A 13187-nucleotide genomic window follows, 5' to 3' on the forward strand; every position below is an offset into this window, starting at 1 on the left:
TTGTAGTTCATCTGTATAGGATGTTTGTTGCTTTAATATAACATGTGAATATCAACAGTTGCAGTAAGTTAGTTAGAATATATTTGCTGATTTTTGTTGTCGAGTGTTGAAAAAATGTTGGGGTCGAAAGCAAAAAAATTGTATTTCACAATTTTTATTTTTAGTTTTTTTTTTTTTAAAAATGTGGTGGTGATAATTGATAAATGAAAGAAGGTTGTTCATTGAGACATTAAGACAGATGAGTCGTTTTTAAAGAAACTGATGACACAAAATCACAACAAATATTTTTCTTATCTTATAATGCAAGGAAATTTAAATTTAAATAAAATGACATTTATAAAACAATTAGGTTGCGTTTACTTGTTTTGATAAATGAATACATAATTAATACCGACTAATCCTATGTTTACTTGCAAAATTGAAAATGAGTATAAATCTTTCGGCCCGTTAATGATAGGATTCACAAATGATTTTTAGTCCTAAATTTTTCTTGGGATTATAAATCTTTACAAGGAAAGAGAGTGAAAAATTTTTTAATCTATTATTATTTATCTATAACCACTCTATATCCTATCAAATTATCTTATAAGTAATCATATTTTAATTTTTATCCTTGCTCAATCCCATCATTTAAACTTTAAAGTAAACACAACCTTAGAAAATATATATAGAGATAAGATAAGTAATATAGAGATAAGTAATATAATGTAATAAAAAAATAAAAAAATAAGAAATGATAGTTAAAATATTATTTGATTTGATTGATAGATTATAGTTTGTTTGATTTAATTTGTTGATTAAATTTTAGATAAAATGATAAAATTAAAATTTTGTTTTTTTAATAATTAAAAATTATGAATAATATTATTTAATATTTATAAAGGATAATATAGTAATTTAAATTCAATGATTTGATTGATGTATGATAAATAATTAATAGATGAATAAATAATATGACAAAAAAACGTGAGATTGGATAAGATAAATTATACATAAATTTTTTCTTGTAATTATAATATAAATGATGAAATTCATAATAACCACAATTTTAGAGTAAACAAAGATCAAAATCATCATCATTCATAAAATTGATTAATAAAACATAAAATAGGTCAAATATACCAAATCTAAGATACATTCTAGAGAAAATTAAAGGTCATTCGTGGGACTTCCATTCAATAATCATTAATATATATACTATTTCAATACGATAGTCAATATTATAAGACAAAATCCACAACAACAATCAAATTAATAACAAAAACTTTGCAACATAAAAGTGCGAGCTTTAACACATGATCAATTAACGTAAAAAAAAGAAGAAGAAAAAAAGTTGAAACGAAACGAGAAGTTGTAAATAAAAACCAAAGGTGGAATTCCTACAAGTTGAAAGGGCCTGCAGACATATTCTTCCATCTTCCATTATTCCAATCTTGATGAACTCTCAATTTCTTCGCATCGTAGCCAATCTCCACCCCGAAAATCTCAAAGTAAACATAATACTTTCCTTCATTGAGATCCGCTCCGCTCACGGTCCCGACCCACCATCCGTCGTTATCAAAAGCGTCGACACGGTCGCCGAGCCTGAATTTGGCCTTGTACAACGCGGGGGGCCGTGGCCGGACTTCGGTGGCGTCGACAACCTCTCGAAGTGGCGTGGACATATCATGATCTTCAACGAGGGTTTTGTACTCCACCACGTATTGGTTGTGTCTCGGAATCGGCGCGACGACGGTGGCCTTGTAGTAGGAACCCACGAACCCATCCTCTTTGCTTGCGACTTCCACACGGTCTCCTTGCCGAAAATACATCATCTTCCAATGCTTAATTTTCTTGTCGAATGCGCGAGTGTGAAATTTTATGCATGGTTCGGGGATGTGCTATTTATAGGCTTTGTCGAGTGTGTGTTTATTTATTATTATATATGGAAGGTTTTTATTTTAGGGATTTTTTTTGGATGAAATCTCCCAACAACTAGATATCGATTGGGACACTTCCCGGATAATTTGGATGTGAGTAACTAAAAATTTAAAATATTTTTAAAATACAATATGAAGATAGAATTTGAAAAGCGATTTTTTTTCTGATGTATGCAGAATTAATCAATTGCAGGTAGATTTTTATCATTTCAATTTACAAATCTTTAAAAAATCAACGATTTTTTTTTTTTTTTTTTGAAAAAACAGCGGATCAATTTATTTATTACTAAGATATCCCAATTAAGGAGGCTATTGATTCGAATACAGTAATCCTCGTGAGTATATGACTATATGTATCAAGTAGGAATATGAGTATATAGTTAATAAAAAATATCGATAGCTTATATAAAATAATTGTTGAATTATTTCATTTATATTTTTCACGAAAAATGGTAGTACGTACTAATCATGCGTTCATACTTTATACATTAAATTTCATTTTAAATAGATAAATACATTTTTTTTTGAATCAAGATAAATACATATTAAAATAATTCAAATTCTACAATCCGAGTCCTTAATGTAATCATCGAACACATTAGGGACCCGGCCCGGATCAAATGGATGACTCCAAACTAAAAATTTTAAATATAAATCTATACTATATCTTTGAACGTGAGACCTTATTTATACTAATGGCAAACCTTGATGTTGCCTACCAAATTTACCTAACTCATTTCATTTAACAATCACTATTAATTCCAAAAAGTATATACTATTGTAAATCTATCATCACACAAGTTTATTTGAATCTTATGTAACTAGGGGTGGTTCGGTACGGGTACGGTATACCGCATGCCGTATCGAAAATTTCGATACCGAAATTTTCGATATCGATACCTTACCGAAAATTTCGGTATACCGACATGCCGGTATACCGAAATTTCGGTATGACATAAATCCATACCGATACCGTACCGAATATCAAAATTCGGTACGGTATCGGTATGATACCGTGTATATCGATTTTTTTATACCGATTTTTTTCCGGTATACCGAAATACCGAAAATTCAAAAATCTTATACTGATAACGATACCGAAAATTTCGGTACGGTATGAGGTATACCGAAATTTTCGATATTTTTGGTTTTTTTTTTGTACGATAAAGGCGGTATGACGACATTTCGATATTTTTTATCAGCCATATATGTAACTCTTATATATCCTAATTCAATAATCTATCATTTAAAATTTTTTATCAAAAAACCTCCCAAGAATATCGTATATAATTTTTAATTTTTTTACATAAGAAAGTTTTTGCATGTGCAAACATCTCGCGCGTGTCTAGAAATAATAGTATATAACCATTATGCATGTTTTACTCTCTTAATATTCTATGAATGATCACAAGTCATGACACCAACTCCTTCCATTCATACAATATTACAATTCTGAGAATGGAAAAAGACATTTTTTATGTTTGGGATTTATATTCCTTGAAATTGGTTTTTTTTGTTTGAATTGGACATGAGATTATATATATTTCTTGGCAAGAGTGTGCTTCTTGTTGATTGGCATCAGAACCTTGAGTACGTACTCCTATTTTCACTCCAATCTCCTGGAAAAAAATTGAGGTCGTTCGAAGAACTTCAAAACGCTATAGATATAGCGACGCGCGAGACGACAATTGAATTATGAAATCCGCTTAAATTTAGGTCATTCAAACAAATCTAGCGTCCTTTCAAATCTATCGATCCAAATTCATGATAAAAGAATTTCAATTTTGTATGATATAGGTTTTCTTAAGGTCAAATTGACTTCAAAACAACAAATAGGATGGATATAATATATATAGCAAAATATATATATATACAATGATCTATCTTCTAATATGGTTAACTATATGTCCTAGCTGGAACTCGCGGACCTCGCGGTGGATACTATAATATTTTTCTTTTACTTTTAAAAACATTTTTTTATATTAAATTTCTAACATGAAAACAGTGGTATGAGTCGTATGACTTATGAGTAATTAGAATAAATGTATGAGATAAAATACAAATTTAATTTTGATTAATTTATATTTTTTTCATAATGTTTAAATTTTAAAATTAAAGAGGCATTTTATTCCAGATATTTTCAGTATATAGTGCATATTAATATTCCCTCCTAATAAATAAAAATAAAACATATAAAATTTCCTCCTTTTTTTTTTTTTTTGAAACTTTCCTCCTTTTAATTACAGAAAAAGTGAAAAAGGACCAGTAAATTAAGTACTTGGTTGCGGGTGAAAAAAATACAATGATGAATTTCCTCCTTTTACAACTCTTTTGGCTGAAGAAAAAAATAAATAACCTAACTTTCCCTTCTTTTTTCAGCTAAAAGGCCTCGATTATTCTTTAATGGAAATTCTTGCATTGACTCCTATAAAAATATAAATTAATACTTAAGACTTGGTTTCACTAATATATAATTATCCGGGATTTGTATATTTTTCTTCGCTTAGTTAATATCATTTGGTACAATAGATGAAAATAAAATGAACACAAGTTTTTACTTATATCATGTTATTTCATTTTTTGGTTAACTTAATTTCATCTCACGCTACGTGACATCATTGATTTCATACATGACATCAAGTGATATCCACAAATTTTTTTTTTCGAGGTTATATCTATGAATTAAAGATATAGGGAGATAAATGATAATAGCTGTTGCCTATTTAATTTGATCGTCTTAATTTGGCGACAAGAAGAACTTGAATTTGAACCTTTTTAAGAATATTTAATAATTGTTGCATGTCATGAATACACATGTTCGATATTAGAGAGTTTTTAGAAAACTCATAATATAATTATTTATCTGGTCTGGGTTTAGACTTTTATCGTTGGAAAGTATGCGAGTCTCTCGTAATTTGTTAATAAAAAATTTATAATTACTTATTTTTAAATATTGCAAATATTATATAAAAAATGTGTTAAAAAATACATAAACAATTATTTTTTAGTTCGAAAACTACTTTGGGGTTAAAACATCGCTAGGACTTTTTCGTTTGGATGGAGATGCGGGATTTAATGAGCGCTTGAATCGTTCTATATTGGGGTGATTATTTGGGATGATCGAGGAAAGTTGCTTTGGCCGAAAAAATTCTACTAAATATACTAGAGATAAATATTTTGTCTAAAAATTATCAAAAAACCTTAGTATTTGCTAGACCTGATTTTATTTGTTATTTATTAGGGAAACAAAAAAATTAAATAAAAACAATTAAAATATATTATTTTTTTATCCGTGAGATTTGACATGCATGTTGTATCATTCGATCTACATGTACGTTTGAGTTTTTCTTTTACAAAATTTGAAAATATTGTGAATGAAAAACTCAAAAAATGCTTCCTAAGGAGCATACATTAGGTTAATTTTGGTTGAGTGGGGGCAATCGCTAGAGGTCATGAACGTTTGATGGATTTTATTTTACATCAACCTATATTCGGGGTGAAGCCAGAAAAGATGGAGGATGATGAGTGAGAGCTTCTTGACCGACAAGTGTTAGGGGTAATACGATTGACCCTAACAAAGAACGTGACACACAATGTGGCGGAGGAAAAAACTACGGAGGAGATACTGTCCATTTTGTCAGACATGTACGAGAAGCCATCAGCAAATAATAAAGTGTTCCTCATGAAAAATTTATTCAACTTGAAGATGGAAGAAGGTGCTTCGGTGATGGCACACATCAATGAATTCAACACGATTGTTTTTGTAGTGACCCTGCATGGAATCACCTACTAACTGGCAACTAATAGCATGCAATAACTTAATAAAGCAAAATGCTTAACAGAGTAAAAACGTGCGGAAACATATCCATAATTTATATATCAGCTTAGTAAAATAAGTCTAGGCTTAATACTGTAGTGATACAAGCATATCGAAAATCTTAAAAGTAAACATTATACAGCTAAAAAAATCTTGCTGTATAAAATCTCATCAAGGCTCCAGCTCCCTAGTTCTGCCTTGAACCACCAGCTCCGTCCATCCTACGACCTGCCCCGTGAAATAGGGTGTCCAAGATAACAACTAGGACGTGAGCGCTAATGCCCAGTACATAGACATGAGTAAACATATGTATATAATGCATGCAACATGATGACAGACGAAGGGTCATCTGAAAAGTCATGCTCAGTACCGACGCCACATGAGTGCTGCTACCGCACGGATCAACCTCTGGGTGCAACCACACTCGTCTAATACACCAGAGTAGACAGACATAAATGCCCCCGCCGTCGCGGTACTCTCAGTGACAGACTATCGAGTATAGAGCTGAGCGGCTCTATAATCAGGTATAATAAGGCCTATTTATAGACAAAATAAACTAGGGTGTTCGGTATTCTCGAGTCGATGTCGAGACGTCCGAGCTCATGTATGCACGCCACGTATCAAAGGCTTGAGCTGAGTCACTATCATTTTTGACAGCTCATGCTTAGGCGCCAGCAGTCACACATGCAAGCGTTCACACACCTGCCTGCCTGTCCTTGAGGGTTCAGGCTTGTTTTTGTTGACAAGTGTTCATTCCCGACCTGAACACAATGTGCTCTTCCCATGACCGAACACTACCTTGGCCTTGCACAACACTTTATTGAACTCCTAGACCCGACCCGAGCTACAAATTCTTTTGGCCGAGATCTTAAGTCCAAACCCTCCATTTTCTTGAGCACCCAAGTCCCGACCCGAGCCATGTCCTTCCTTGGCTGAACCCCTCATGGCCGAACCCTCCTTTGGTTCCCATCATGACCGACCTGAGCCCCCAAAGGAAGACCCGAGCTCAATCCAAGCTCCATGCCCGAGCTCTAGCTCAATGCCCGAGCCCTAGTCAAAGTCACACACACGGCCAAGCTCTTGATGCCAACCATGTCCGACCCGAGCCGATGGTCAAATCCATCAACCCTAACTCATTCTCATACCATGTGTTTTTGATCTTGACTTGTGCTCTGGTTTGTTTAATTAATAACCCTTAATCATATTTAACATATTATTATCATAAAATGGAATCTGGGTTACTACATTCTCCCCACCTTTAGATATTTCGTCCGCGAAATAAAATCTAAAGACATATTAAGATAACAACATGAATCATCAAACCATGTTTTATTACAACAACTGTAATTACATCTTTACATGGTAATCAAAAGTATAAAGCAAACAACTCAGGATATTCTGCTCGCATACGACTCTCTGTTTCCCAAGTTGCTTCTTCAACGCCTCGACGCTGCCACTGTACCATCACAAGTGGTATAGTCTTGTTCCGAAGAACTTTCTCCTTCCTGTCTAGGATACGGATTGGTCGTTCAACAAAAGACAGATCTGGCTCTAGCTGAATATCAGTAGACTGAATCACATGAGATTCATTAGCTATATACTGTCGAAGCAACGACACATGAAAAACATTATGTATACTGGAAAGAGATGGCGGTAAAGCCAAACGATAAGCAACATCTCCGATCTTCTCCAGTATCTCGAAAGGCCCAATATAACGAGGAGACAACTTGCCTTTCACACCAAATCTCATCACCTTTCTGAAAGGTGATACTCGTAAAAACACATATTCACCAGGCTCGAACTGAAGTGGCCTGCGGCGAATATTAGCATAACTGGCTTGTCTATCTTGAGCAACTTTGATCCTATGCTTGATCAAATCTACCTTGTCTACAATCTGCTGCACCAATTCAGGACCCTCGACTTGTCGTTCCCAGACTTCATCCCAAAATAACGGAGTACGACATCGTCGACCGTACAATGCCTATCAATACTACGATGATAACTGTTATTGTAGAAATTCGATCCAAGATAAGCCAAAGTCCAAGACAGAAGAACGTCAAACATCTCGAAACAAATTGATAAACACTTCGCTTCATTTCCACCAGAATTTTCCTGTGCTTGAGCGTAAAACTCAATGAACAACACTTTTGAATCATATGAGATATTTCATTAGTCTGAAGACTACTCATGGACATATCAACTGCATAGATGGGGTAAAATACCAGCTATCAAAATACAATCAAAGTCCGCCATCGCTAATATCATCAAATTAGCCGATAACACGTTACCCTCAAACTCTAGAAGGCAACCCATCACTAGACGCTTAGTCACTACCTCCTGCTCTAACGGAGTAGATACAACTAAATCCATATCTAATGATACATAAGGTAATCTATGTCTCTTGACAAAACGGCTAGAAATAAAGGAATGCGATGCTCCAGTATCAATTAAAACAAGTGCAGGAATAGCACACAACAAAAAGGTACCTGCCAACATGCGATCGCTTCCCTCAGTAGCCTGGTCCTGAGACAGAGCAAACACCTGCCCTTGAGTCTGTGGATGGTAACCAGAAGAAATTTGTGGTGCTGGCTGCTGACGTGGAAAGGTAGAAGCCTGAGATCCAACCTGTGATCCCGATCCACTAGCAGAACCCATGCGCTGAGGACAATCTCTCCGCAGATGTCCCTGCTGACCACAAATATAACAAGCACCAGTAGCTCTCCGACATGAAGCTGCAGGATGCTTCCCTCCACAGTGGCTACAAAATTCTTCCTTCTTCTTCTTCTTCCCGAAACGGAATGTACCTCGTGAACCACGAGAACTAGACGAAGTAGTAGGAGTAGAAGAAGACGTAGGTCCAGATGGCACAACAGATTGAGCTCTAGGCTCAAAAGATCCACTAGGCTGTGCTGACATCATCAACTGTCCCCGCCTATTGCTGGTCTCCACAAGACGGCAACGGTTCACCAAAGTCTCATAAGATACCGGATCATCACAAATGACAACTTGTGAGTAGATATCTTGGTTCAAGCCTTGCAGAAAGAGATCATACTTCGATGCATCACTTTCATTGATATGAGGACTGAAAGGTAGCAGATCAAGAAATCGTTGCTGATATTGATCAATAGTCATTGATCCTTGCCTCAGAGTAAGCAACTCCATAGATCGTGCTTGGCGAACAGCCGGAGGAAAATACAGTTTCTGGAACTGCTGACAGAAATCCCCCCAAGTCACCTGTCCTCTCTCAGTACGTGCCTGAGCAGCCTTGGAATCCCACCAAAAACGTGCTCGATCCTCTAGAACGAATTCCAGAACTTCCAGTTTCTGCTCCTCAGTGCACTCAAAAGCTCGAAACGTACTCTCGAGTTTAGACATCCAACTCCGTGCTTGTTCAGGATTCTCGCCTCACACTAAGGGTTTCGGTCCTACCTGCATGAACTTATTAATATTATAGCAACGTCTACCCTCATGAGGACGATGCTGATCATGACGATGATGACGATGATGATGACCACCTCCCTGGCCAACACTACCGTGACTCTCGTCAGCCATATCCTGAAAAGAATTGCACATTAAAAATCCCAAATGCGCAAAAATTATTCAAGACTAATTCTAAATCCCAAGTACTAATCCCAAAATCTAAGCATGCTCTGATACCAAAAATGTAGTGACCCTGCATGGAATCACCTACTAACTGGCAACTAATAGCATGCAATAACTTAATAAAGCAAAATGCTTAACAGAGTAAAAACGTGCAGAAACATATCCATAATTTATATATCAGCTTAGTAAAATAAGTCTAGGCTTAATACTGTAGTGATACAAAAGTAAACATTATACAGCTAAAAAAATCTTGGTATAAAATCTCATCAAGGCTCCAGCTCCCTAGTTCTGCCTTGAACCACCAGCTGTGTATGTGCACATGATATATGAGTATAGAAAGCGGTAAAACATACATCATGTCACATAATAATGCCAAATAAATGCAATTTTCCAGCTAACATCGGTTGAAATCAAATTTGATGATGAGATTCGAGCACTTATTCTTTTGGCATCTTTACCAAATGTTTGGGAGCCGATGCGGGCAGCGGTTAGCAATTCTGCTGGAAAAGGAAAGTTACAATTCAATGATGTCAGAGATCGAATCCTTGGTGAAGAAGTTCGCAGGATGGATTCGGGAGAAGCAACATCATCGAGATCTGCCCTAAATCTCGAAAATAGAAGTAGAGGAAGGAGTAGCGAAAAAGGTTCTAACCGATGGCGGAGCAAGTCCAAGTCAAGGAATGGTAAAGATAAAATTACATTTGAAAAGAAGTTGAAGTGCTGGAACTGCGGTGAGATTGGCCACCTGAAAAGAAACTACAAATCAACAAACAATTCAAATGTTGTGATTGATGAAGTACACGATGCTTTAGTGTTATCCATGAAAAGCCCTGTTGACTCTTGGGTTATGGATTCTGGAGCCTCGTTTCATACCATGGGTAATCACGATGTATTCGATAATTACAATGCTGGCGATTACGGAAAAAGTTTCTTGGCATATGGAAAACCTTTGGAGATTGTTGGTATGGGAGATGTCCGGTTGAAAATGTCAAATGGATCTGTCTGGAAAATCAATAAAGTCAGACATGTACCAAAGTTGACCCGAAATCTGATCTCAGTGGGACAGCTCGATGACGAAGGCCATAAAGTGACCTTTGGTGATGACTCTTGAAAAGTGAGCAAAGGAGCCATGATTATTGCTCGAGAAACAAAAACTGGAACCCTGTAAATGACTTACAGTTGCAGAGACATGTTAGCAGTTGTGGATTCTTGAGCTAACTCAAGTCTATGGCATTGTAGACTTGGACATATGAGTGAGAAAGGAATGAAGATGATGATATCAAAAGGGAAGCTATCGGAGTTAAAAACCGTTGAACACAAACTGTGTGAAAGTTGTGTTCTTGAAAAGCAGAAAATGGTGAGCTTTTCGAAAGGCGGTAGAGAACCAAAAGCAGCAAAGTTGGAGCTGGTTCATACTGACATGTGGGGGCCATCTTCTGTGACATCCTTTGGCGGCTCACGATATTATCTCACATTTATCGATGATTCGAGCAGGAAAGTTTGGGTTTATTTTCTGAAAAAAAAATCTGATGTTTATGAGACCTTTAAGAGGTGGAAAATCATGGTGGAGAATGAGACTAACTTGAAGGTGAAGTGCTTACGGTCTGATAACGGAGGAGAATATGAAGATGTTGAGTTCAAAAAGTATTGTGCACATAACGGGATCAAGATGGAGAAAACCATTCCCGGTACTCCTCAACAGAATGGTGTAGCTGAGAGAATGAACAGAACCCTGAATGAGCGAGCCAGGAGCATGAGATTGCACGCTGGACTGCCGAAATCATTATGGGCTGATGCAGTTAACACTGCAGCTTATCTGATCAACAGAGGACCTTCGGTACCGCTTGGTTACAGAATACCTGAAGAAGTCTGGAGCGGAAAAGAAGTAAACCTTTCTTTCTTGAAAGTGTTTGGATGTTTATCATATGTTCACATTGATTCAGCTAGCAGAACAAAACTTGATCCGAAATCAAAGAAATGTTTCTTTATTGGTTATGGAGATAATGAGTTTGGTTATCGGTTCTGGGATGACCAAAATCGGAAGATCATTCAGAGCAGAGATGTAATATTCAATGAGTATGTGATGTATAAGGACAGGTCAAGCGTTGGAGCTGGTGATGAATGTCCTGAAGTCAAGAAGACGGATGAAATACCATTGATGGATATTCTTGTGAATGAGTCGGAAACCAGTAACCTGAAAGATAAAGAAACTGTTGCACAAGATGATGAACCGAAAACTCCAGAAATTGAACTCAGGAGATCTTCTAGAACAATCAGACCACCTCAGAAATACTCTCCAACACTTCATTATATTTTGCTGACAGATAAAGGTGAACCGGAGACCTTTGAAGAAGCGATGCAAAATGATGATTCAATCAAGTGGGAGTTAGCCATGAAGACGACATGGACTGCAAATATAAGAGAAGAGGCATGAACTGCTGTATTGACTGTGTGAAGTCATGATTGAAATCAAGTCTTCAAGTGGGAGATTTGTTAGGTGGCAAATGATGGCATGTGAGAGTTTATTGGTTGGACAAGGAATTAAATGCATAGCATTTAATTTAACGCGGAGAGGAGCTCTATAAATTGAGCTCCTATATATCCCAACAAGAAGCAAAACAGCTTCTTAAATAGAAAGAAAAAGAAAAAAAGAAAGAATAGAGTTTCTTGGTTTTCTTGAGTGTTCTCTTGTGTGAGTTAAAGAAATATTTTCTCGGTAATACTCGGGGGTTGGGATTGTGTGAGAGATATAGTGTTTTGTATACACTTGTAATATTTCTCCGGTTATAAATATTTGCAGCAGCTCCGTGGACGTAGCCTATTTTGGATGAACCATGTAAATCCTTGGTGTCCTTATTGATTATTTATTCCGCAATTATTATCGTCATGATCGCTCCGGCATAATCCATAACATTGTGCCAATATCAATATTATTTGAAGGCTTTCTTCCTTGATGCTAAAACCTGAAGTTCAATCAGGCACTTGAGATTCTGACCCGATCCATTTGGTCTAGGCAATTTGGGTTGGGTTTTTATATCGGGTACGGAAATCCAAGGATTTGAATCGGGTCCAAGGTTACGTTGCGAAGATTTCATACCAGTTGGGCCTATTTTCACTTTACATCGTATGGTATGAGGATAAATTGATGGAATAAATATAATAATGCGTTCCAACTTCCAAAAAACATTTCAAAGAAATTATAAAAATAAAAACGAAAGTAGAGATATTTGTAAAGAAATGATTTAGATATATATTACATATAAAATTCAATTAGGTTGTTATATTAATAAATTATTGTTATAACATTTAAGTATATTATAAAATATAAATATTATCTAAATTCATAATTTTCAAATTATCTGTCCAATTAAATATACGCTCCTAAATCAGATCACTTACCCAAAAGATACGGGAAGTGTCACAATTATCTTCTTGTTGGAAATATTATGCAAAATCCCAATTGATGCAAGAAAATAAAATAATGGAAGATGCATGGTCGCGACCCTGTTCAAATCATATCGAAGGATATTGTTCTATTTAGAATTAAAAATAAAATTAAATGTAGAAAGTATGAACACATGCATGATTACTACCATTTTGATGTAAGAAGTTGTGTTTAGGTCACAATTTTATCAAAACTAATCGGTATTGATTACATAATTTAAATAAGGAAACTTGAATGGTAGAATTTGAGTTGTTAAATATGTATTTATCTATTTAAAATTAAAATTAAATTAAATGTAGAAAGTATGAACACGCACATGATTATATGTTATCTGTAATTAAAAAAATAAAAGAAATAATTAATTTATTAAATTATCAATTTTCTTTATAAATTACTAATATTC

General features: G+C 35.4%; 1 protein-coding gene across 1 annotated transcript; it reads right to left on the reverse strand.

Annotated features, from left to right (window-relative positions):
* Positions 1 to 1379: 1379 nt before the first annotated feature.
* LOC140888583 (protein AGENET DOMAIN (AGD)-CONTAINING P1-like) lies at positions 1380 to 1814 on the reverse strand. Its single transcript, XM_073296274.1, has one exon. The coding sequence runs from the start codon at positions 1812 to 1814 to the stop codon at positions 1380 to 1382; it is 435 nt and encodes a 144-aa protein (XP_073152375.1).
* Between the last annotated feature and the right edge of the window lie 11373 nt (positions 1815 to 13187).

This window comes from Henckelia pumila, chromosome 3 (assembly GCF_033568475.1).
Source record: "Henckelia pumila isolate YLH828 chromosome 3, ASM3356847v2, whole genome shotgun sequence".
Classification (NCBI taxonomy): Eukaryota; Viridiplantae; Streptophyta; class Magnoliopsida; order Lamiales; family Gesneriaceae; genus Henckelia; species Henckelia pumila.